Genomic DNA, 26,932 nt, shown 5'->3' with positions numbered 1-26,932 from the left:
TTCATGACCACAGATGTCAGGGCGACAGGTCTGTAGTCATTAAGTCCTGTGATTTTTGGTTTCTTAGGGACGGGGATAATGACTGGCGTTTGAAGCAGCATGGGACTTCACATTGCTCCAGTGATCTATTGAAGATCTGAGTGAAGATGGGGGCCAGTTGGTTAGCACAGGAGCGAAGGCAAGCTGGTGAGATGCCATCTGGTCCTGGAGCCTTCCTTGTCCTTTGCTTCCGAAAGACACGGCACACATCGTCCTCACAGATCTTTAGTGCAGGTAGTGTAGCAGGAGGGGAGGAGGGGGTTGCAGGAGGTGTTAATGGTTGTGTGAAATGAAGGTCCGAGTGCATGTGGGGTGTGAAATCGGGCCTTTCAAATCTGCAGTAAAACACATTCAGGTCAGTCAGCCAGTCGTTGGTCCGCCACAGGGTTGGGGTAGGAGTCCTGTAATTAGTAAGTTGTTTCAGGCCACTCCACACTGATGCTGGGTCGTTAGCTGAAAACTTGTTTTCAGCTTCTCAGAGTAACTTCTTTTAGCCACTCTGATTTCCCTATTCAGTGTGTTCCTGGCCTGATTATACAAGACTCTATCCCCACCCTGTAAGCCTCCTCTTTGGCATGACGAAGCTGTCTGAGTTTTCCTGTGAACCATGGTTTATCATTGTTGAATGACAAAAATGTCCTAGTAGGGATGCACATATCCTCACAGAAACTGATGTATGATGTAACAGTATCTGTGAGCTCGTCCAGGTCTGTAGCTGCAGCTTCAAAAACACTCCAATCAGTGCAGTCAAAGCAGGCTTGTAGTTCCAGCTCTGCTTCAATAGTCCATCTCCTTATAGTCCTTACAACTGGCTTGGTTGATTTTAATTTCTGCCTGTAGGTCGGGAGAAGATGAACCAGACAGTGATCAGAGAGACCCAAAGCTGCACGTGGGACAGAGCGATATGCATCCTTTAATGTAGTATAGCAGTGGTCCAGTATATTCCTGTCTCTGGTGGGGCATGTAATGTGCTGTCTGTATTTGGGCAGTTCGCGTGTGAGATTTGTTTTGTTAAAGTCCCCAAGAATAATAATGACTGAGTCCGGGTATTGTTGTTCTGTGTCTGAGATTTGATCAGCCAGCTGTTGCAGCGCTAAGTTCCCAGACGCGTTTGGAGGAATGTAAACACTCACCAGAATAAACGAAGAAAACTCCCGTGGCGAGTAGAGCGGCTTACAGTTAATAAAGAGCTTCCAGATTAGGACAGCACATCCTCTTTAGTGTTGTTACATCTGTACACCAACTTTCGTTGATGTAAAAGCATGTTCCACCACCTCTCGTTTTCCCGTTAACTCAGCGATGCGATCCGCTCTGAACAGCTGGAAGCCCGGCAGATGTAATGCGCTGTCCGGAATGGCTTCACTCAACCAGGTTTCAGTGAAGCACAGTGCAAATATTATCAATAGAGCCCAAACTATGCAGTTCACTTGCTATTTGTTTAACAGATGTAATAATCTACACAACCAAAGTAAAACATCAATCTTGGGATTTTAAGAATCGATATTGGGATAGTTCAAATGAAGTAGAGGTTGAGCGATAGTGGATTTTGCCACCTTTTGAAGGTGATGGGAAGGCAAAAAAACGATGAATCAGCTGACAGTCCTTAAAATAGATTTATAGAACGTCAAAATGTTTTTATTCTTTCTTTACTATGGCGGGCAAAGACAGAGAGTCCAAAATGAATAATTTTGCATCCCAGATGCAGGACCAAAATCCCATTAATAACCAGAAAAAATAAAGATTTGGTGCACAATGCGGGACTTAAGTATATACACGCCCGAAACACACCAGGTACTCTTATTTTGAAATGAATGAATAATGAGAAAACTATTGGCAACTATCAACATCGATATTTGCCGATAACCGATAGTTCCAAAAATCAGCTATCGGCACGGTCTACCTGCGCTGTTGAATTAGCCATGCCCCCTCTTTTCAAAACCCTGCTCCAAAGATAACAGACTGGCTTTGAAACCAACATTGTTCAGAAATGGTTGTTTAAAACCACAGCAGCAAAACAGCGCCCTCAACTGACAACTTTAATGAACAACGTGGCATAAAAATGGCATTAAGCCTCAATAATTCGCTGCAACTACAATACTATGAGAATGTGTAAAATGATTGACAGGTGAAAAGCGTCATTGTCTCTGGACACATTTTTGTTTGTTGTTTACTAGAGCTGTCACAGGGAGCGGTGAGATATCTCACAACACTTATTTCATGAATATCTTTCAGGGAGTAGGAAAATGTTTTGCCTACAGTATGTTTTATATCTTCTTTTTTCATCTGATCTAAAATGTTTTTGTTCTTCACCAATTACTTCAGTGTCCATTCTACGAAAACTAGCCTTATGACATCTGACCTATTTGTGTCTAACAGAAATTTTGATGAAATATCAATGTCAAATTTATGCGTCAACATCAAATAAGGCTAAAGGTTACTTGACCATTGGTAAACATTACAGTTGCACAACAGCCTTCAGATCAGAATAAACTTCTACGCAGTTTGGGTTTACTGTGTTTACATTTCATTATTAGATTAACTCCTGCAGTGGCGGGAAAGTTGCATGGATTACCAGCAGTAGAATTACATATCTTGGCTTGAGCAAGCGGAAATGTCTTTATACTGCTCTCAGGCCATGACTGTGAATCATAAAAGCTTTCCTTTCCCATATTTTGTCTCCTCTAGGATATGGACTTTGTGAAGTATATCATTAGTTGCTTCAGAGTGTACTATCCAAAGTTTCTCTGTGAGTACATTCAATTTATAAAACGTATATATGATTGATTGCTTTTGAAATCAACCATTTGTGTACAGCTGGTATAGTAGAAGTAGATGAGTAAATAATAATAGCGCATTATACAAAGCATCTGTCACTTTGTTGCAACAGTTTTAAACTGATTAAACATATTTATGTTAATTTATTTCTCATCACAGCTAAAATGATCATGTACGACATGCCTTGGATCATGAATGGTGAGTTGTTATTGGCTCATCCAAAGTGTAAATGGTCATGTTTGAAATGATATCTGCTCCACTGGATGCCATTTATGGATTTGAGTCTTGATTGTGTGTTGAATGGCAGCTGCTTGGAAGATTGTGAAGACGTGGTTGGGCCCTGAAGCCATCAGTAAACTCAAGTTTGTCTCCAAGAGTGACATCCAGATGTATATTGACCCCGAACACCTGCCACCGCACATGAGCGGGACGGTACGTTAATAATAAAAGGATCATTTCAGTGACTGGAAAATGTCTTCACTAGTGATGAGCGATATATTGGATTTTCACAAATATTCAAAATGATTTCGCTGGCGATATATAATCAAGTAACGTCTTGAATATTCGCATGATTTTAATTATATAATCGGTAAGTTTCAGTAAGTCTCAAGAACGCGGTAAGAATTGGTAAAAAAATTTAATATAGTAAAATGTACGTAAAATGTATGGATGTAAATATTGTAGGTTTATGTATTGTTATTTATGCGTATAAATTTAAATAATTCAATACCATGCCCCATTGTGTTAATTTAGTGGAAAACATGCCATTTTTATTCTTGCATTAAACATTTTGAAAATGTACTAATCGTATATTTAATAATAATGGTTTGGTTATATATATATAAAATTAATTAATTTATATAAATGTATTTATATATTATATATAAATATAAATGTATAAATATATATTTATTTAGTTATATATATATTTAAATGTATTTATTAATTAATATATTTATATACATTTATTTATGTATTATATATAAATGTATAAATATATATTTATTTAGTTTTATATTTTTATATATATATATATATATATATATATGTGTGTGTGTGTGTGTATATATATGTAAATAGTACAACATATTTAGATATAACAAAATAAATAAATATATAAATAAATGTAATATATATATGTAAATATTTATAAATATGTATGTATGTATGGTGTGTGTGTGTATATATATAATATACTGTATGTTGTTAGAAGGCTTAAACTTTAATATGTTTTTTCAATATAACAATTATAGAATGTTTAATTGTATATTTGTGTGGCATAGACTTGAGTCGCCTCCACATGCACTAATACGAGGAGATCTAAGAGTTGTTATTATTATATTTATTTCTTTTGAAACAGGACCAATTCAAATACAGTTATCCGCCTCTTCCGGACGATGACTTCCAGTCTCCGATCTGTGAGAATGGTCCAGTCGTCAGTGAAGACGAGAGCGACATCAAAGATCTCGAATCCGAATCAAAAGAGGCCCTAGAGTCGAGTTTCAACTCCGAGCAAACAATCAAACCCAAAAAGGTAAATATACCACATTTGCTCTGATTCACAGTCTAAATCCTGCCCCCTCAAACACTAGCCTAAAAATACCTCGGGGTGAATCTCACGAAAACATGTGCAATATTTCATGTCAAAATGTGGAGAGGAGGCAAAGACTAGGACTATGTCCCCTCATGCGCTCTCTAAAGTGTCATCTGATGGTCCCAAAGTCCCTTTAAGATCAATCGCCATCTCAACCTCTTCTACGAGCACTTAACCAGTCTACATTCATAATAACACTAAATATTATATTTAAAATGAATAATAACTTTTGCTCTAGCTTCTGTGCGACTCTAGCTACTGTTGGATCTTGGCAGATATTGTATGTGAGAGTCGCTTCTTGTGAGCATCTGCTAAATGACTAAATGTACATTTTAAGAATAGAAATGGTAAATTAAGCCTATTTTAAAACCATTTCGAATTTTTTGTAATATTACGTTATTTTCATGTCAATTATGCAATTTATCTGCCTCAAATTCTCAATTCATCACCCTAATGGATCCGGATTTGTTTTGTAATTCCCATTATTCCCAATGGTAAACAATGACTAATCAAGTGGCTTTATGCATAATATAATTTCTTCTTTCTGTCTTTTGATTTTGGGGTACAACATGGCCCAGACATGTTCTTGACAAGTTTCATGAGGTTCACCCATTATCGAAATCGAAATCATGCATTCAAGCTTCTAAATCAATATTCTTGATTCATGACATCGTCTTTAACGAGCAAAGCATTCTGCACACTTAAAGGAATATTCCGGATTCAATACAAGTTAAGCTCAATCAACAGCATTTGTGTAACTAGCATTACACCGCTAGTTACCACAAAAGTAGTTTCTACTCGTCACTTGATTATTAAAAAACTTTGGTTCCAGTGAGACACTTACAATGGAAGTCAATGGGGTCAATTCGTAAACTCATTGTTTTACTCATTGTTTTAGAGTCACAAGACATAAACAATATGAGTGTTAACATGATTGTAGTGTTATAAAATCCCTTACTAACCACATCTGTGTGAAGTCATTTTGAATACTGAGATTACCAGTTTGTAATATTGGCTATGACTTTACACAGATGTGGTTAGTGAGTGATTTAATGACACTAAAATCATGTTAACACTCATATTGTTTATGTCTTGTGGCTATACTTTTGAAACTGTGAGTATTTTAATGTTTACGGATTAAACCCCATTCACCGAGGTATCGGCTGCCGATAGTTATTGGCCAATGATGTTTTTTAAATCTTTTATTTTCTCCCCAATTCCCAATGCAATCCGGGTGGCTGAGGATGAATCTCAGTTGCCTCCGCGTCTGAGACCGTCAATCCACGCATCTTATCACATGACTTGTTGAGCACGTTACCATGGAAACATAATGCATGTGGAGGCTTCACGCTATTCTCCGCGGCATTCACGCACAACTCGCCACACGCCCCACCGAGAGCGAGAACCACATTATAGTGACCACGAGGAGGTTACCCCATGTGACTCTACCCTCCCTAGCAACCGGGCCAATTTGGTTGCTAAGGAGACCTGACTGGAGTCACTCAGCACGCTCTGGATTCAAACTCACGACTCCAGGTGTGATAGTCAGCGTCAATACTCGCTGAGATACACAGACACCTACCGGCCAATTATTGACCAAAATGAAGATCATCGGCATATCGGTAATAAGCATGAAAACGCAGATATGAAAAACCGATGGTTTATTTATAAGTGATGGATGGATGGATGAATAGTAACACACTTTATAAAAACTCTGAATTTAAATACACAATCCAGAAATAATAATAGCCACAATATGGAGAAGGCTTGGCACTCATAAGAACATGTAATATTTCATTTTTATTATGTCTCGTTCTCATGTTAATGCGGAAAAATGCCGTAAGCGAACGTGACAGTTTTGAAAATGGCACTTGCCTATAATTGATGTGATAAAGCCTTACACAGCACTTTAAAACCAGCAAACTTCGACTTCTGAGATATCGGTAATTATTTATATTGGAAATGATTTTGTATGCTTTTGTAGCTCTCTTTATACAAGTAAAACAGTGATCTGGTGGCCAAATGAGATAAGAGGCAGAATATCGATATCATTATCGGTTTTTTGTTAAAATCGGTATCGGACAAAATTTGTAATATCGGTGCATCCCTAATTTTTTGTGGTAATCAACATGCTTGACTTTTATTGAAATCTGAATATTCCTTTAAACATAACAGCAGAAATATATCTTGTTCTGGAGTAATGTGGTTGAGACGTTATATCACAGATCGTCGTTATGTTCCGCTTTTATTACGCAAGAAAATAACCGCTGTTGATCAGGAGAACAGTTTCAGTAAACACTCTTAAAGCACAACTTTAGCATACTGTGAGAAGACGGAAGGATTTTGTCACATGTTTAATGGTCATGTTGCTTCACTGCTGATTGATTGTGTTTATCTGTGTGCTCTGATCTGATCATTGTTGAGGCATGTTTTATCATAGTCATGTGATCATCTGCTCTTCCTCTGCTGACATTTGACTTCTATTTACTTTCAGTTTTGTTACTTTGTTAGTACATTCGCTCATTTGTGCACTTTTTCATTTTTTCATGCTTTTATCTCATGCACTCCTTTCATTTGGCAACACCTTTGGTGCTATTACAGTTATTATCTGCGGTAAACAGAAGTGTCTGTTTAACTTGTATCAAAGCTAGAACATTCCTTTAACATACAGAACCAAACACTTGCTGGTGAAGCTCCGGTACGGTTATAAATACTGTCTGTGCACTGGAAGTTGATGACAGACCAAACAGGAAGTGGTTTTGCTGGCGGTTTAAAACACACACATGACTAATGGTTTCAAAACACAAACGCACCAGTCTCAAATAAACAGCTTAAATGAATGTTCTGGGTTGAGCTGTATCAACAGAGTTTATGGGATAAAGCTGATTACTATAGACAATAGTCAAGTATAAAAGCAAATACAGTGGTTATAGTAACACGCATGCTATGGCGGTCTGAGGGTTTCAATGCACTAATATGAAGTTTGTATTTTTGTGAATGTTGCATGACATTTTAAGTTAAATTGTTTGAGCTGTAAAGCAATATTACCAATATTTTAGTTGTTGCTGAACAGATCTGATTTCTACTGGACAGACTCTTCAGCCACTTGTGCAAAAAGTGTGTGTGTAGTGTGTGTGTGTCTGTGTGTATGTATATGTGGGTGTAGTGTATGTGTGTGTAGTGTATGTGTGTGTGTGTGTGTGTGTGTGTCAGTGTGTCGTGTGTGTAGTGTGTGTGTGTGTGTGTGAGTGTCAGTGTGTGTGTGTGTGTGTGTGTGTGTAGTGTGTGTGTGTGTGTGTGTGTGTCAGTGTGTGTAGTGTGTGTGTGTAGTGTGTGTGTAGTGTGTGTAGTGTGTGTGTGTAGTGTGTGTGTGTCAGTGTGTGTGTGTGTGTGTGTAGTGTGTGCGTGTGTGTAGTGTGTGTGTGTCAGTGTGTGCGTGTGTGTGTGTGTGTGTCAGTGTGTGCGTGTGTGTGTGTGTGAGTGTCAGTGTGTGCGTGTGTGTAGTGTGTGTGTGTAGGTTATATATGCTAATAATAGTGTTGTCACGGTTCCAGTAGTCGGTACAGATACCAGTGAAATTTCACGGTTCTCAATACTACAGAAAAAATGTGCTATTGAACACTCCTTTAGCCTAAAGATACATTTCACTGTAAATAATACATTAAAAGATAAGCATGTTGCCTTCAAGTGTTTCTAACATTTTGCACTTTTAGAGGTGCAACTAATTTTCTAGTGTGATAAACATTTGGTTGTGTGTTATAGACCTAAACTGTCTTTTTCTGGTGTCCTTGCGTGTATCGTGTGAATGTAAGAATATCTGTCGAGCGAGAGCATTCGCAGTATTTCGGCTGGGACACATCAAGTCACATTTAAACTGCCGCTAAGCATGAGTTCACACCATTGATTGGGGGTGAAATGAAGCTTTTGCACACTTAAGATCTCCAGTCAGGGTTGATTGGGTCATTATTATCTTGACAAATGTTAAAGTTGATTTCCATTCTCTGTGTGTCTTAAAACAAGGACTGGTAAGACATTATTTGAGCCTCAAGCTGCTGTGGTTTCCTGAGCGTTTCTACACACCTCAAACCGTCCCAACGATTCATCTGTGTCCAACACATTTCAACCAACACCGTTCAAGATGATTCAGCTGTTTGTGTCCACAATTGCAAATATGATGTTGTTTTCAGTATTTTCAATAGCATTTATGAAGTATGTTATTGTTTCTTAGCACAAACATTTCATTGAAATTTTACTGACAAATTGAATCATATGTTAATGAGTTCCTGCACTAATTTGTTTTCTTACGATTTAGTATTTTATTCTGAAACGAAGCTAAAAAATGAAGAACAATTACCAGAAAGTTTTTCTGTTTTACATCATTATCTTTGTGTTCTTGTAAGGGCTGAGTATCCATACAGTTTTTCCAATTTGAATCGATTCTGATTCATAAGTTTGCGATTTGATTCATTTCAGTACTAATATCCTTTTTTCTACATTTACATTTATGCATATGGCAGACGCTTTTATCCAAAGTGCACTTATTACAGGGACAATCCCCCCGGAGCAACCTGGAGTTAAGTGCCTTACTCAAGGACACAATGGTGGTGACTGTGGGGATCAAACCAGCAACCTTCTGATTACCAGTTATGTGCTTTAGCCCACTACGCCACCACTCCATGCTAATGCTGTAAATTATACAAGAAACCTTCTAACTTGGTACATTACCATAAAGTACCAAAATATTAATAAAAAAAAATTAACAAGGCTCAAATTTTGCGGTTCAATTGCATCGATTTGTTGATCGGATTAATCGTAAAACCTATATTTTATCCATCCATGGCTCTCCTGTTTTACATAGTTGTCTTTGCGTTCTTATTAGGGCTGATTATCGATATGTCCTGATTCGATTTGATTCTGAATCACAAGTTTGCGATTCAATTCTGATTCATTTGGATATATTTGAGGAATAATATCCATTTTGTGTATGAAAGAAATTCTCGGCGAATGTTTATAATTATACAGAGAACCTTCTGACTTATTAAGATTGCAACTAATTGGAAAATCGATTAAATTCAACGTTTACTGTATTCTGAGTCTGGGTTGCTCAGCGAGTATTGACGTGTGTTTGAATTCAGGGCGTGCTGAGCGACTCCAGTCAGGTCTCCTAAGCAACCAAATTGGACCGGTTGCTAGGGAGGGTAGAGTCACATGGGGTAACCTCCTCGTGGTGGTGATTAGTGGTTCTCTCAATGGGGCGTGTGGTGAGTTGTGTGTGGATCGTGGAGAGTAGCATGAGTCTCCACATGCTGTGAGTCTCCGCGGTGTCATGCACAACGAGTCACGTGATCAGATGCGCCGATTGAGGTCTCAGAAGTGGCGGTGACTGACACTCGTCCTGAGCCACCCGGATTGAGATGAGTAACCGCACCACCACGAGAAACTACTAAGTAGCGGGAATTGGGCGTTCCAAATTGGGAGAAAAGGGGATTAAAAAAAACCTTTATTGTATCCTGCTCGATTTCAAACAGATTAAAACACATTCCTGTCTGTCAAACACTCCGTCAGAGCTTTCTCTAAAGTCTTACAGAGGAACTATTTTAAACCACTATGTCATGTGATCGCTTTCTTCATATTTAAAGAGGAAGGACGGATAACTTTAGTCATCATGGAAGTTTCAAACCATTTTTAACACTCTCACTATTTTTACATGCATTGAATCATTTCATTTTTTTGCACTAACACTCCATCACATTGAAGCTGAATGTGCTTTTCCACATTTACTGTTTATTTTAAACCTGAACAGCTTTTTTATAGTTGATTAAGTTCTAAAATAATGACTTTATTTTATCATTTGACGTCTCAGAGTCACAGCTGCTGTAAAGGAGGAAAATTGTTTGTTAATGAAAGTGATTTCTAACTGATGGTGATTCATTTCTGTATGTTTGCCAAAGTCGATGTGCATATTAACAGAACGTGTCCATTTTATATCAACATGAAGGTTTAATGTGTATCGTAGGTGCTGTGAAGACCCCATTTCTTTTGAAGTTGTTCATTTAAAATCACCTTTTTGCCTTCACTAATTGTTTATTCATTGTTTTAATTTAATTTCTTTTTGAAGAAAAAAATCCATGTGGTTTCTCCATTAATGTATAATGAAATCAAAAGATGCATGCCTAATAATGATCAAATAATTTGCAAAATTTTGTTTGTTGTACTTCATGTTAACTACCCATATATATATATATAAATACTTGATTCATCACTAATGATCCATAAACGAATGAATAAGCACTAATGATGATTCTGACTGTTAAAACACACATAAAAAAAACGCAATATAATTTTGTAGATTGTTCATAAATCATAGTTTGATGTATAGAAATTGAATTGAAATTGCTGCTATTTTCTATGTTGCGATTTTCATGTAATGATGTTTAATGTTGACATTTCACTTCAATCAAACACTGAATAAAGTCCACGACATTTCAAAGCTAAACTGCCTCCTAATTGTTTTGAAACGTGTCACAAAAGGCCCCTCGATTGTACCTACTGTTGCGTCACACCCATTATGTGGTGACCTTTGACCTTTCACCTATGACATACATCCCCTCCCGCCTTTTCTCCCCCCCGCATCTGTTCACAGCAACTCTGAAGTTTTGCTTCAGTTTCGTCTGGTCCACTTCTGCAGCAGCAGCACAAAGACAGTGTGTGTTCAGCAGTTTTTTGTGGCTTTCTGACCTTGTGCCATCGTCAGAGGTTTTGAAGTGGAACTGAGACATTGTAAAAAGTTTCTGGGATAGTTTCAATAGTGTTAAATCACAGTTTGGTGGTTTGTATGTCAATGGTTTTCATGTTTAGTCGTGCATCTGTGGGAATTAATTGCCTCTCTATTTAGACGGTCACGCAACCAATCGATTTGCTTAGCCAGACTTTCAGCCAAGACGAGACCACAGTTGGTTTTGTTTTGACATTTCGTTCAGGGACGGGCTTATCTGAGAATTGATAATAGTGTGGCAAAAAATGTGACACTGATCAGCATTTTTGTCCTCCGTAGGTAAGAAGTACTGATTATTTCACAGACGAATGCAGTTCTGCTTATGGATATCTAGTTCACGTGTTACAAGGCACCAAAAACGAAATCTTACTCTTACTGATGATAAGTTACACAAGTGGTGTAGTAGTTGCCAATCAGATAAGAAATGGCATTTTTGGGGGGCCTGTGTATCTCGGTGAGTACTGACGCTGTCCACCGAGTTCAAATCCAGGGCATGCTGAGTGACTCCAGTCAGGTCTCCTTAGCAACCACAATGGCCCAGTTGCTAGGGAGGGTAGAGTCACATGGGGTAACCTCCTCGTGGTTGCTATAATGTGGTTCTCGCTCTCAATGGGTTGGTTGCCGCAGAGAATAGCTACATCTCCGCGGTAACGGGCTAAACAAGCGACTTGATGAGATGCGCAGATTGACGGTTTCAGACGCGGAGGCAACTGGGATTCGTCCTCTGCCACCCGGATTGAGGCCAGCCTCTATGCCACCACGAGGACTTGGAGCGCATTGGGAATTGTGCGTTCCAAAATGAGAGAAAATCAATGAAAAAAAATGGCTGTTTTTTTAGGGCTATTGATTTAACACGTTCAATTATATAAAAAACTAAATAATCATGCAATGTATCATGTCACCAGACCTTAATAAGGAATATTCCCACTGTACCATTGGAACAATTCAAGCTTGAAGTGCCACCTGTTTTCAGCAGGGGGCAGTAAGCGAAACTCCAGCTGTCCAGACAACAAACCACACTCAGGCTTGATTGACACTAACGACAACACAAGATGAAACCGCGTTCTTGCGTTCAAACACAGATGAACGATATGAAAAAGCGATTTATAATGAACGAGTAACACACTTTTTGCGGCACTTGCCTGTAAACCATCCAAAACACTTTGAAACCAGCCGACTTTGACTTCTAAATTATCAGAAATGATGTGTTATAAGAAGAGTAAAAAAGCTTTTTTAGCACTTTATAGTTTTTTTAAGCATTCCCGAGTAAAACGATGATCTCTTGACAAAATAAGGTAAGTGGCAAAATATCTGTATCGGCCTATAGTTTTGGTTAAAATCGGTATCGGCGCCTCCCTAATCTGAATTATTATATTTATAATGATTTCAATAGAACTATTTAGAATTATTTCATCATTATATATTGAATTAGTGTTATTTGAGGGGCTTTCTCAGCACATATTTATAAATACGATTAATTCAATTAATTGGCATATGCAATAAATCGGTTGACAGCCGTAATATACAGTGGCAAGAAAAAGTATGTGAACCCTTTGTATTTAGCTGGTTTGGTCATACATTGTGATCTCATCAAGTATAGACAAACACAATGTGCTTAAGCTAACAACACACAAACAATTATAATCTTTCATGTGTTTATTGAACACATCCCATTAAACATTCATAGTGCTGTGGAAAAAGTAAGTGAACCCTTGGATTTAATAACTGGTTGATCCTCCTTTGGCATCAATAACCTCAATCAAGTGTTTCGGGTAGCTGTTGATTAGACCTGCACAACATTCAGAAGGAATTCTGGATCATTCTTCCTTACAGAACTGCTTCAGCTCATATTCTTAGGATGTCTGGTGTCTCTCTTGAGGTCACTCACAGCATCTCTATTAGGTTCAGGTCTGGACTCTGAATGGGACACTCCAAAAGGTGGATTTTCTTTTTTTTAAGTCAGTCTGTAGTGGATTTACTTCGATGTTTAGGGTCATTGTCCTGCTGCATCACCCAACGTCTACTGATCTTCAGCTGTCGCTCAGACACCCTGATATTATCCTGTAGGATATCTCGATAAACTTGATGATGGCAAGCGGTCCAGGCCCCGAATCATGATGTTCCCTCCACTATACTTCACTTAAAAGGGTATGTGAATTCCCTTTTACGCGATGCGTAGTGCTGCATGTTCTTCCCAAACAATTCAACCTTTAGTTTCATCAGTCCACAAAACATTTTCCCAGTAGTGTTGTGGAGTGTCAAGGTGGTCTTTGGAAAACTTCATGTGCAACAATGTTTTTGTTGGAAAGCAGTGGCTTCCTTCATGATGTCCTGCCATGAACACACACCTGTTTAATGTTTTCTGTATAGTAGACTCATGAAAAGAGATGTTAACCAGTTCCAATGATTCCTTCAAGTCTTTATCTGTCACTCTAGTGATCTTTATTACCTCATTGATCATTCTGTGGTGTCTCCTTTGAGTCATCTTTACTGGATGGCCACTTCTAGTGAGAGTACCTATAGTACTAAATCATCTCCATTTATAGACAGTTTGTCTAACTGTGGACAGATGAATATCTAACGGCCACTTCTAGTGAGAGTACCTATAGTACTAAATCATCTCCATTTATAGACAGTTTGTCTAACTGTGGACAGATGAATATCTAACGGCCACTTCTAGTGAGAGTACCTATAGTACTAAATCACCTCCATTTATAGACAGTTTGTCTAACCTTACAAGCAACAGTTCTTGATCGAGGGTCTACTGAGATATCTTTTTTTGCGATGAATGGTCCACGTCAGCAGATGCTTCTTGTGAATAGCAAACTCAAAATGTTTGAGTGCTTTTTATAAGTCAAAGTAGCTCTAACCCACACCTACAATCTCGTTTCATTGATTAGATTTGGTCATTAGCCTAGGGTTCACATAACTTTTTCCAACCTACACTTTGAATGATTGAATGATGTATTCAATATGTGTACAAAACAATGATGTGTGTGTTATTAGTTAAAACAGATTGTGTTTGTTCATTATTGTAACTTAGATGAAGATTAAACCAGATTTTAAGAGACATGCATAAATGCAGGTAATTCCAAAGGGTTCGCATACTTTTTCTTGCCACTGTATATGTATATGTTCTCTTCCTTATGTTATGCTTTTGTTGGTTAAGATCATTATCATGTTCATTATATCGTTGTGTTGTGCGTTTATTATTTTGTAGGTCAATTTTCAGGAGGACAGTCTGAAGTCAGAAGATCTGGACAGAAGCGACGGGTCTGTTCGACTGAGGGCGGCGAGAAAACCCACGTCCACATTCAAGGGCACTTTAATACACATCAGGTAAATTACTGTGCTCATGTTTGATTTTCTCCAGCTGTCAAAAGATTCAAAATTGTATTTCTGTCATCATTTACTCACCATCATGTTGTTCCAAACCTGTAGGACTCACTTTCACTTTCATGCCAATATGTAACATCTAGTGGCCAAGCACATGAAACTTCAAACAATTCCTTGGAATTCTCAGATAACGATTTCTCAATGTAAACAACAGAGCGGAATTCTAATCCTGTCACAAGCTTTTGAACTTTCTCAGGTGATTGTTCACACCACGACACACTTGTTAATCCATACTGGAATGAATACGAGATAAAATGAAAGTGAGCCGACATTAGAAACACTCAAACTCGTCTGATATTCCTCAGCTTTGATGTTTCTAATGTCGTTCGGATCCATTGTGAGAATTAACTGGATTCTGATGGATTTTACTGGAGCCCTGCAGCCATCAGTCATGTGATCTGCAATGTTTCGCCAAGCTTGTGCGATTCATGTCAAATATATTCAATATAAAACATGCGCATACTAGAACTGGGGGACATATGACATATTCACAATACTGAATATTTGCAATGATTTTGCTTGCGATATAAAATGAAGCAACATTATAAATGATTGTGATGATTTTTATTTTGGCCATTAGAGAAGTTATGAAGTTTTTTGTCTAGTGAATCACGAGTATAAAAGCATGTTTTAACAGCGTCTCTGATTAAAACTTCAGCATTAGACTTGGTATTTTCTGAGAATCAGTTCTAACGGGCCGTTTAGTGAATTGGGGTAAATCAATTTCATGTTTATAAATCCTTCATAACCCAATGCATTTAATCTAAAACTATATTATAAGTCATTAATAAGTTCAGTTCATACGTGTAAAACATTGATATTTTGGACATGTAAATTGACAAATATAAAAGCTATTAATTAATATGCCATTTTTTGGGAAATAATAAAATGTAGAAATTCTTTGATATTTCATAATAATCATTAACTACAGCAAAACCAGATCGATAGATGTCAAGACATATTTTATATCAACATTTCTGTGCAATAGAAATCATATACTATATAATATATATATACAATTTATATTAACATCTGAAGTGAGAATTATTAGTGAAAATTAGTGATTTTTTTGTCTACAGAACAGGATGCTGATAATTTAAGTTTGTGTAAAGAAAAGACATATATAGGTATATATATATATATATATAAATAAATATATAATAAAATATATATATATAAATAAATAAAACTAAAAAAAAATATATATAATAATAATATATATATTTTTTTTTTATTTATTCGCTTGGTGATTAATCATTTTATTTAGTGCTTTATTCATTTGGTAATTTATTTCATTTAATAAAGGGAATTTTGCTGACATTTTTTCCAAAGTTTAAACAATTTTATAGAATTGTTCTATATGATATTGTTCCTAATGAAACACTGAAGCTTTTCTCCAGTATTGAGTATTTATGCTTAATTTAAAACATCTTTGTGCATAGAAATGATATATTTTATGTTTTGTGGGCTAATTCCATGACTGCCGTCTATTATTTTGAATGGTGTGGAAAAGCAACTTTAATAAATAAACGGATGTCTACCGTGATTAATCACAAACAGTGGCCATTCATTTGTTCTCCTTGCACCTGTTGATGACCGGTGCATGATACGAGATATTTGTGTTGCACTCTGGAAGTGTCACGTTTGCAGGTCGGATCTATACGCCGTTAAGATCAATCCATAATCACGTACAATATATTGGCTTTCAAGGATGTATATCTTGTCGTCATGGTAACACAGGCTAACGATTGGGGGGGTTTTAAAACCAGTTTTTTGCAACATTGGAAGCATCGACAGAGTTTATGTGCTAGAGTTAAACGGAAAAATATTATGTTAACACTTGTGAAATTTTAGCGATAATTTGCGTTTCGATCAGATTTATTTTGATGCACTAAAACTTTTCCGCAAAAAATCCTTGGATGGAAACATAGTTTGAGACCTTTTATATAACACAGAAAAAGTTGACTTTGTCTTTTAAATCATCCTTTGGATCAAGAAAATAGTTTCTAGTTGGCATAAAAATATGAAGGTACACTACATTGAGTGTTAATGGTTGACAGTCATTCGTGCAGCTCAGCAAGTTTACTTCTTCATGTTTTGTCATGCATGAACATGTTGCTGTTATGTGTCGCTCAATAAGAGTTTGCTGCTTTCCTTATAGTTATATTTCGAAACACTGCAAGTTTGCACCCTTTTTTCTGGGTTTAGGGACGCGTGTTTGACTGTCCGTTTTCTCTGTCTCAGTCCAGCAGAAGAGCTCAGTTTTGGTGCTAAAGAAACAGAGAAGAAATGTTTGATCATCCTCAACAATGTCAGCAAGAACCATGTGGCTTTTAAGGTGAGACTCCATGTTTGTCCTCCTGAGGAGTTTAGTTCTTGAAATTGACTCTATTCTAGAGTTTCCTCTCTTTGGTTGTTTTGATGGGGTCTGTATTATTTGATGGTAAATGATGACGTGTTTTGTTGTGTGCAGGTTCGGACAACAGCTCCAGAGAAGTACCGTGTTAAACCCAGTAACAGCAACTGTGAGCCTGGAGCCAGTGTGGACATCGTAGTTTCACTACATGGAGGTGAAGATCATCTCACGCTCTCTCTCACCAGATATTTATTTTCCTCTGTTCATTAACACAGTAAGTGCAAACACTCATTTACGCTTTCGCTGGCATGAAAAATTGCGCTTCGAATTAGCGCTCCTGAAAATAGAGCCATCAATCACTTTTTCTATACTATAGATACACACAGTATGTATATATAATATTTGTTCTTCATTCATTTTGTTTTTCATTTGTTCATTCGTTTGTTTGTTTGTTTGTTCATAAGTGTGGACTTTCATTTTATAAACAGTATTTATTTTATTTATTTTTCATTTTTTCATTCTATTATTTGGTCATAAGTGCAGACTTAAATTTTTTATATATTTATTTTTTTCGTTTGTTCATTCGTATGTTTGTTCATAAGTGCGGACTTTAATTTTTGTATATATATTTTTTTCATTGTTCATTCGTTTGTTTGTTCTTAAGTGCGGACTTTAATTTTTGTATATTGATTTTTTTCGTTTGTTCATTCGTTTGTTTGTTCTTAATTGCGGTCTTTCATTTTATATACATTTCTTTTTTCATTTGTTCATTCGTTTGTTTGTTCTTAAGTGCAGACTTTAATTTTTTATATATTGATTTTTTCGTTTGTTCATTCGTTTGTTTGTTCTTAAGTGCGGACTTAAATTTTTGTATATTGATTTTTTTCGTTTGTTCATTCGTTTGTTTGTTCTTAAGTGTGGACTTTAATTTTTGTATATATAAATTTTTTCGTTTGTTCATTCGTTTGTTTTTTCTTAAGTGCAGACTTTAATTTTTTATATATTGATTTTTTCGTTTGTTCATTCGTTTGTTTGTTCTTAAGTGCAGACTTTAATTTTTTATATATTGATTTTTTCGTTTGTTCATTCGTTTGTTTGTTCTTAAGTGCGGACTTTAATTTTGTATATATATTTTTTTCATTTGTTCATTCGTTTGTTTGTTCTTAAGTGCAGACTTTAATTTTTTATATATATTTTTTTTTTCATTGTTCATTCGTTTGTTTGTTCTTAAGTGCGGACTATAATTTTTTATATATTTATTTTTTCGTTTGTTCATTCGTTTGTTTTTTCTTAAGTGCAGACTTTAATTTTTTTATATATATTTTTTTTTCATTGTTCATTCGTTTGTTTGTTCTTAAGTGCGGACTTTAATTTTTGTATATATATTTTTTTCATTTGTTCATTCGTTTGTTTGTTCTCAAGTGCGGACTTTAATTTTTTATATATATTTTTTTTCATTGTTCATTCGTTTGTTTGTTCTTAAGTGCGGACTTTAATTTTTTATATATATTTTTTTTCATTGTTCATTCGTTTGTTTGTTCTTAAGTGCGGACTTTAATTTTGTATATATATTTTTTTCATTTGTTCATTCGTTTGTTTGTTCTTAAGTGCAGACTTTAATTTTTTATATATATTTTTTTTCATTGTTCATTCGTTTGTTTGTTCTTAAGTGCGGACTTTAATTTTTTATATATATTTTTTTCATTGTTCATTCGTTTGTTTGTTCTTAAGTCGCGGACTTTAATTTTGTATATATATTTTTTTCATTTGTTCATTCGTTTGTTTGTTCTTAAGTGCAGACTTTAATTTTTTATATATATTTTTTTTTCATTGTTCATTCGTTTGTTTGTTCTTAAGTGCGGACTTTAATTTTTTATATATATTTTTTTTCATTGTTCATTCGTTTGTTTGTTCTTAAGTGCGGACTTTAATTTTTTATATATATTTTTTTTCATTGTTCATTCGTTTGTTTGTTCTTAAGTGCGGACTTTAATTTTGTATATATATTTTTTTCATTTGTTCATTCGTTTGTTTGTTCTTAAGTGCAGACTTTAATTTTTTATATATATTTTTTTTTCATTGTTCATTCGTTTGTTTGTTCTTAAGTGCGGACTATAATTTTTTATATATTTATTTTTTCGTTTGTTCATTCGTTTGTTTTTTCTTAAGTGCAGACTTTAATTTTTTATATATATTTTTTTTTTCATTGTTCATTCGTTTGTTTGTTCTTAAGTGCGGACTTTAATTTTTGTATATATATTTTTTTCATTGTTCATTCGTTTGTTTGTTCTCAAGTGCGGAGTTTCTCTTTCATTTGTTTGTTTTTTCTTGTAGAATATATTGAATTGCAGAATATCAACTAGTGCTTTAACTGATTTAAGTGTGTATTTGTTGTAGGGTTCCAGGCGTCACCGCAGGACCGGTTTCTCGTCATGGCAGCAGAGATGGAGGCGAGTGCTGGAGCTGCAATTCCTGATTTGGCTCAATTCTGGAAAGAAGTTTCCAAATCCAAAATCATGGAGCAAAGGTGACTCTAAAAATGGAGTTATATCTGCGAATCTGATGCATCTGTGAAGCGCTCTCAGGACTGACGCACATTTCCACATCTCTTGAGTGGAGACACAACTGTGTGTTTTTCTTTATATTTTGTATTTAAAATAAAAATAGCTCAGTTTTTCAGTCTTTCCCATTAATTTCCTATGGTCGGTCAATTTTGTCCAGGTAAAAGGTGTCGCTTATTTTTTATGACCACTTATCGAATATATATATATAAATAGCTCCTCAAGTAAATATACCTTGTTTTAAAGAAGTTTTAGACATTTTAATTGAAAAAACAAGCCAAAAAATAATAATTAAAATCGTATTTCGTTGCACTGTATAATGGGCAAAGATAGGAAAAATAAAATCATGACAAAAGAAACGAGTGTTTTACTTTCGTTAATTTGAGTGAACTTGTTGTCAAGAACTCATCGGTGCTGCAAGACATTTAAGATGATCAAGAGTAGATGAGATGTTTTAAATAACTTGTTCTTTCATGTTTTCTTGCAGGTTACGATGTCACATTCTAGAGAGTCCCAAGCTCATTCATAGTAATTCATTTGAAAGTCCATCAGTCACACCAACCAATGAGCATCAAGACCTGCAGACGATGGTGAGAAATTGTTCTGGAAAAGTTGTTTAATAAACTATGGAGCCGCCAGCAGGCTCCAAAAGTGGGCGCTATAATCACGAAAAATTATTTCGCTTAAAGCGTTAAAGTCTCCGTATACATAAGTCAGGCATATGAGGTGTCATTTGAAAGCTTCGAATCTGAACTTTTCAGAGGTAACATCACTTCTGCATTAATTTTACTTAAAATAACAAAATAAGCCTTAAAAAACATTCACATTGAAAATTAGCGCCCCCTAGAGGTAATGGGTTAGAAATATTTATATAAAATAAAAGTCCTTCCCATAGCACATAAATGGACAAGTCATATATCAAATGAAAGCTCTCACTCTCAGGAAAGTGACTGTATAGTTTATTATGTTGCCCTAATACCGCAGTTCAAAAGATTGTCAAAAGAGTCACAAAGTGAAATATGATTTCTGTAAGTCATCAAATATAAACTTCTTTTATGCTCTGAGCTTTTAAGCCCCAAATAGCAAAAAATTATGTTAGATTTTACCTCCGGAAGTTCTCTAAACAATGAGCCTTTGTTTTTACTTGTCTGTGAACTTGCTTGACTGAATAATCCAATGTTATATCTTAGATGTCCAGAACAAAATACAGTATGCCATCCAGCAGGAAAAGCATACTAAACAAATCATCAGAAAAATATTTTAAGGCTATTGATGATAAAATGTTATACATCATCACAAAGGGGAGGATCTCAGCTTTCTAATGACCCCTAGATTGAGCTTGTAGTCCACTCAGATGCCGAGATATTCAATGAAATAATGAGGGTGTGAGGGGTATAATGTGTTAGAGCGCCCCCTACAGTTCACATCTGTGAAGGGTATAATGTGTTAGAGCGCCCCCTACAGTTCACATCTGTGAGGGGTAAAATGTGTTAGAGCGCCCCCTACAATTCACATCTGTGTATTGTGATGGAATGAGAGTGTTTTCTGCCATCTAGTGGAATAAAATGAGACTTTTCAAAGTGAGGTAGAGTGAACAGAACCAGAATTGCATGTTTACAAAGTTACGACAAAAATAACAAATCTTTATCATAAGATAAAAACATAATATTATTTATGAATTACTGGAGTCTTTTATTTTTTTATTTGGGGGGGTTCTCTGGAAAAATATGTAAACGTGACTCTGGTCTGGAAAAGTTGGCGTGCTTTAAGAACTTGAGTTTTAACGTTTGATGTTTCTTGCAGTTGATGCGAGTGATGATGGCTAATTCCCGTTTGGAGCAGAAACTGGAGTCGTGTCTCTGGGTGCAGAAAGTTCTCGTGGTTCTGGTGTCGTTTCTACTGGCATTTAACTTAATCACGGTATACTCACTGTGGACATCATAAACCACGGTAAAGACTGAAGGACCGAGATGCTCGACTGGTTGGATGTTAACGTGAGGACACTGTAGGGACGCTGTGGAACATAGTGAACTTCACATTCTGCTCTGGTCCAAATCTGCATATGCATACATTATATATATATATATATAAAGCAAAAGCTCAAAGCTAAATAATGTATTTTTATCACTTATCGCCAGAATAAGCAAAGGTTTAATTTATAAAACATGTTGTGTAGAAAGTCTTAAGATTATGCAATTGTAATTAACTTAATTTGATTTTAATATATAGTATTTTTTTTTTTAAGTATGAATGTATGAACATTAAAATGACCATTTGTATTGCACGCCACTATCATTTGCCCTTTTTTGGTCTAAATACGATACTTGACAGATTTAAGCAGAATTGTCCTCTAGTATGAAAGTATCACTTTATATTTTAACACCGTTTTTAAATTCAGATTATGGGAAGTTTAATTAAATATGCTTTCTTGAGAGATTTTGTGCATTACTTCCTACAAATATGTACATTAACTACTTTATATTACCTTCAGTTTAATTACCCAGAGCACGTGTGTATAAAAGTCAAAGGATATTTCAGCTCTGTAGGTCCATACAATGCAAGTGAATGGTGACCAAAAAGCACATAAAGGCAGCTTAAAAGTAATCCATACGAATCCAGTGGTTTAATCCATGACTTCAGAAGTGTTCAGATAAAACAATACATTGTACATATCACTGCAATCAGTAAAAACATCAAACTGATCAAATATTCATGTGTCATATGTTGTTGGAAATCTCATAAAAAGTAAAATACAACCAGACTATTTGTGTTACTCTCAGACACAAATATAGTGAATAACAGCTAAATATATGTCTTTGACAATTAGTGTTGGTGCTGCTTATATGCAGCGTTTTTTTCTTATAACTTCATAAAAATAAACAGAATATCACATACGATTATTTAGAGTCTGTGATTATCCTTCAATCGAGTCCACACACAAGATAATCAGATGTATAGATCATTAGATAATCCACATGAAGCACAATGTTACATATGACCACCAGGAGATGGCGCCAAATACACGACACAGACTCAATGATGACTCAAATGACACAGAATGAAACTCATTCTGTGAAATCTCATGACTAAAATCATGTGTGCATGCTATGCAAACCTTTAGTCATTGTTGTGTTTGCATGTGTAATTAGTTCTTATGTACAATTATTATCTTTTATTTCTTTGGAGATGTTTTTGGACACTATGATCAATTATATTTGTAATGTTGGAACGTTTGATTGCTTTGTCGTATCAACACAAACTTTCTCTCAGATACAGTCGACATGATTGAGAACAAAACAAAAACAGTTTTTCTGAGCTATAATGGAGGTGATATGGAGTTTCGAGTCTGATGACATCACGTGGGGTGTGGCTTATTCACGAGGTCAAGGAGCATGTGCAGTTTGCATGCACCACGATGCCCGCTAACTTCAAAACAAGTGGCCGCGATCAGCAGAAAAATGTCACTGTGTTTTAAGGCGTCTCATTTTCTCTCATTCCAAGAATTTGTTTTACCAAGAACATTCGAGGCTACATAGCGGTTGCTAAGGCGTTCAGGGTGGTTGCTGTAATTTCGTGGTTGTCCGCTAGAATTCCCAGGCAGTTGCAGAATGTTGCTAACCGGTTGCTAGGGTATCACACTAAAATGATATGGGCACACACACACTGGGAACAACATGACAGCTGGAGCTCTGGCTTTTTGTGTGTCCTCTTGTCAGCCCAAGAGCATTCTGGTCAAATAAAAACAATTACATTATATGCAAGTCCACTCCTATATTGAAAGGAAAATATTACACAAAGAAACTAGATTGAAAGCCCCACAGCTGTTTCATCATAGGAGCAGGGAGCACCGTTTCTCCAATTTACACCAAATTCTTGGGTCTTCTTGTACCTCACAGCCAAACACTTCCTCAGTAAATATACACAAGTATTCCTCATGAGTAACATTGGATTGGTCTGCTACAAAAACATACAAAAGTGCTGAAGTATAAAAGTAATGCTGTAAAATGATACGGCTGTTCTTCTGCATTAATGCCTTGTTTTACTATCAATAACACGGAAAAGCAAGACATAAAGATTGTTGTGTTGCATTTAAAGTTACAGTTTCTTACACTGAATCACATTTATAGCAGACAGGTAACAGTAAGAACTGTAATCAAGGATTTGATGCCACAAACACAAACTTCCCAAAATGAAAGTAGTTGATTTTAAAAACCTAGTTAATAGTGGACTTCAAACGACATGAAGCACAAAAGCACTTTAAGCAGGACTCTCACCCTAAAAATGAGCGTCGCAAAGAAACTATAGTGAAGTGAAACTCAAAGAAAAGTGTTGCTAAACAATGTATGCCAAAAGTCTTTTTAAAAAAATATCTTTATTCTTTGGTCAAATAAAAAGAGAGGAAATAAAAGTACATTATTGGCTAATTTTGCTTTTTCAGCAGTTTCTGAGGCTGATAGTCTCAGAACTTACAGAATCTATATCAATAAAAACTGTGAAACGTTTCTTTACGATGATACCAAACACTCGACACTTTGAGTCTCAGGCCTTTCATTTTGGGTATTCCACTGAAACAGGACATCCTTCAGGGCTTAAAGGGTTAAACAAAGACATTTTATTAGTCCAGCATGTTTTGTGAGAAAAACACTGAAATCTTTCATTTGGTCTATTTGTCTCCTGAAAATGTAAATAGTTCAAAACATTTTAATTTTGAAATACAGCACCAACAAATATTCACATTATCTTAATTAATATGTTAATTATTAATGTCATCGAATGTTTCTGGAAATATCCCATATGCTGTGTGGATGAAAACAGGTTTATGGGTAACTCATACAAAAATTTAATTAAATGTATTATTAGTTTGACAATTACTGTATATGCATTATTTTAATTATTATTCCATTCCAATTTAATTACATTGTTCCATCCTGTTCAACTCAATTACTCTAACTCAATTTAATTTCAGAAATGTGATTGTTATTAAAGGGATTTAATTCAGTTCTTAACTGTGCACAAACTTACAGCGAGCAGATTATAGCAGTGTGGCGATTTAATTAAAATTACTTTGATGCTTTGTCCGGTTCTCGCCTCTTCCTTTCCCTTTACCCGTTGCACTGGTGCCGAATCCGGGGAAGCGTCGTAGTAGAGTCCTCGCCACTACCAGCCTGGCAGCCTGAAAGAAGAGGAACGATCGCCGACCGCAAAGGGAGGGGCTTCTTACCGACCGCCTGCAGCGGTCAGGCCGCTGCCAGGGGAGGAGGAGAGCGCTATCGGCCGCTAAAACGCAGTGGGGTCAAAGAGAAGACCGCTGTCCACGAGCGAGGAGGGGCTCACTACAGACTGCCAGTAGCGGGAGAACCGCTGCCAGGGGAGGAGGAGACCTCTACCATCCACCAAAACGCAGCGGGTCATTCCGTCCTCCAAGGGCCGGAGGACCGCCTCAGATGCACCCAGGGAGGCGTGGCTGTCGTCCACTAGAGGGTGGATGGGTGACCGAGGACCAGGCTACGGCATATAGAAAGTTTTCTCCTGCTGTTGCTCCGTGTTGGCCTTTCCCTGTCTTTTTTGTTGTTGTTGTTGTTGTTGTTGTTGTTTATCCCTCCCCTTGTCTCCCTCCCTGGTCCGAGAAGAAACAAACAACTCTCTGCAGTGGGTCAAAGGTCAAAGTTGCTGTTGACACTATTCCTGTCAGTTTGACAGGTCTGCAGGTGGAGCGCACACGCAGCATCTCTGTTGCACTCGATTTCCTCTCTCTAGTTCCTCTCAGTTCCGTGGTTCTCTATCAGCGCTGGTTAATTTAATTTAACACTCATTAGATTCGAGCTGTCGGCTTGTTGTTCAGATTGAGTCTGAATTGAAAACAAGTGCAAATGAAGCACAGCAATCAATAAATGAGACTTGTAGACAGGCTGATGCTGATTTTACTAGTCTAGAGCTGATTACTCGACCCTTATACTGCTCTCATGAGAGAAAATGAGCATGTTTTTCTCACCTCTGTCATAAAGCTGAATCCATGTCTGCATTCTGATCGCACCGTTTTCTGCTCTGTATGCAGTAAAGTGAACTAAATGCTCATTTTGACCTTCGGTGACCCTCAGTGGACACCAGAAACTGTTCTGTCAATATCAGCATCACAAACGTCAGTTCTGTTTATCTGTAAAAGACGTCCATGACCATAGTGACAAAACACATTCACTTTAATTATCAAGTATATTTGTATTGCTTATTTTATAAAGAGCTACTTCCATATAACTTGACTTATTTTGTCTGTATAGGGTTTAGATGTTTCTTTAATGTATTCAGCAGACGCTTTTATGCAAAGTGACTTGTGTATTCAAGAAATAAAACATCTAATTACAACTCTTAATTCCTGAGATGTTACTCTGTGTTTACATTCATTATATTGAGGTTATTATTTTAGCTCCATTTTAGCTGTTAACATGCACAACACCATAGCAACACTCTACTAACCACCCTGAAAACCTTAGAAACTGCTTACCGCCATCCAAGCTGACGCCCAAAAAACTTGTAACATTTGCCCATGTTAGCCAACCAACCAGTAAGAATACCCTAGCAACTGCCTAGCAACTTACCATTTAACACTCAGAGCACCCTAGCAACAGCCTAGGAACTCTGGTGGACACCCACAAAATCAATCAACTGCCTAGCAACCACCCTGAACACCCTAGCAACCACCCTGAAATACCCTAGCAACTACCTGAAAACCACCCTGAACACCCAATCTACAAGCTAGGAACTTCAGCGGACAACCACAAAATTCTAGCAACCACTAATTACAACTTAGTAATGTCCTGATAACCACATAGCCACTGCTACATTAGCACACCCAAGCAACACTCCGTTAATCACCCAAATGATCCCCAGCAACAGCTCAAGGTAACCTAACAACCGCTAACTACACATTGCACCCACCCAAGAACTATAATCGACAACCACAAAATTCTAGCAAACACCCTAGCAACCATTTAGGAACCCATCCATCTGGTTAGCAGCATACTGCAAAAACCTGGGAACTCTTCTAGCAACCACTAATAACAACCTAGTAATGTCCTGGTAACCAACCATAACACCCTAGCAACAAACTGTCAATCACCCAAACGATCCCTAGCAACCGGCTAACAACATATTCAACCACCTAGTAACACTAGAGGACACTCAGGAAATTTTAGCAACCGCCTTAACAACATAGCAACACCCTGAACACCCTAGTAACCTGCTTGCAACAACCAAGTAAACCCGAGCACCACCCTGTCAACCACCCAGAATACCCTAGCAAAAACGTATTATACCCTAGCCACCAGCTTACCACATATTTTCACTACCTGGGAACTTAAACAGACAACCACAAAATTCTAACAACTGCCTAGCAACCACCCTGAACACCCTAGCAACAATATAAATTTGCTAGGAACTCT

General features: G+C 36.6%; 1 protein-coding gene across 2 annotated transcripts in view; it reads left to right on the top strand.

Moving 5' to 3' along the window:
- LOC127655369 (motile sperm domain-containing protein 2-like) overlaps positions 1-22,404 on the top strand; it is a 31,496-nt gene extending 9,092 nt beyond the window's left edge. The window contains exons 4-13 of one of the 2 annotated variants that reach the window (XM_052143149.1): positions 2,725-2,785; positions 2,974-3,012; positions 3,122-3,246; positions 4,175-4,348; positions 14,404-14,522; positions 16,824-16,917; positions 17,053-17,149; positions 19,333-19,462; positions 19,984-20,086; positions 21,300-22,404. In XM_052143149.1, the coding sequence (XP_051999109.1) occupies positions 2,725-2,785; positions 2,974-3,012; positions 3,122-3,246; positions 4,175-4,348; positions 14,404-14,522; positions 16,824-16,917; positions 17,053-17,149; positions 19,333-19,462; positions 19,984-20,086; positions 21,300-21,440 (1,083 nt within the window). In that variant the 3' untranslated portion in view covers positions 21,441-22,404. The remainder of the gene's footprint in view (positions 1-2,724; positions 2,786-2,973; positions 3,013-3,121; positions 3,247-4,174; positions 4,349-14,403; positions 14,523-16,823; positions 16,918-17,052; positions 17,150-19,332; positions 19,463-19,983; positions 20,087-21,299) is intronic. The other variant, XM_052143148.1, reaches the window with a different exon arrangement.
- The last annotated feature ends 4,528 nt before the right edge of the window (positions 22,405-26,932 follow it).

Source organism: Xyrauchen texanus, chromosome 14, assembly GCF_025860055.1.
Source record: "Xyrauchen texanus isolate HMW12.3.18 chromosome 14, RBS_HiC_50CHRs, whole genome shotgun sequence".
NCBI lineage: Eukaryota > Metazoa > Chordata > Actinopteri > Cypriniformes > Catostomidae > Xyrauchen > Xyrauchen texanus.
The sequence above is the reverse complement of the archived record's forward strand: the minus strand, read 5'-3'. Positions and strand labels throughout refer to the sequence as shown.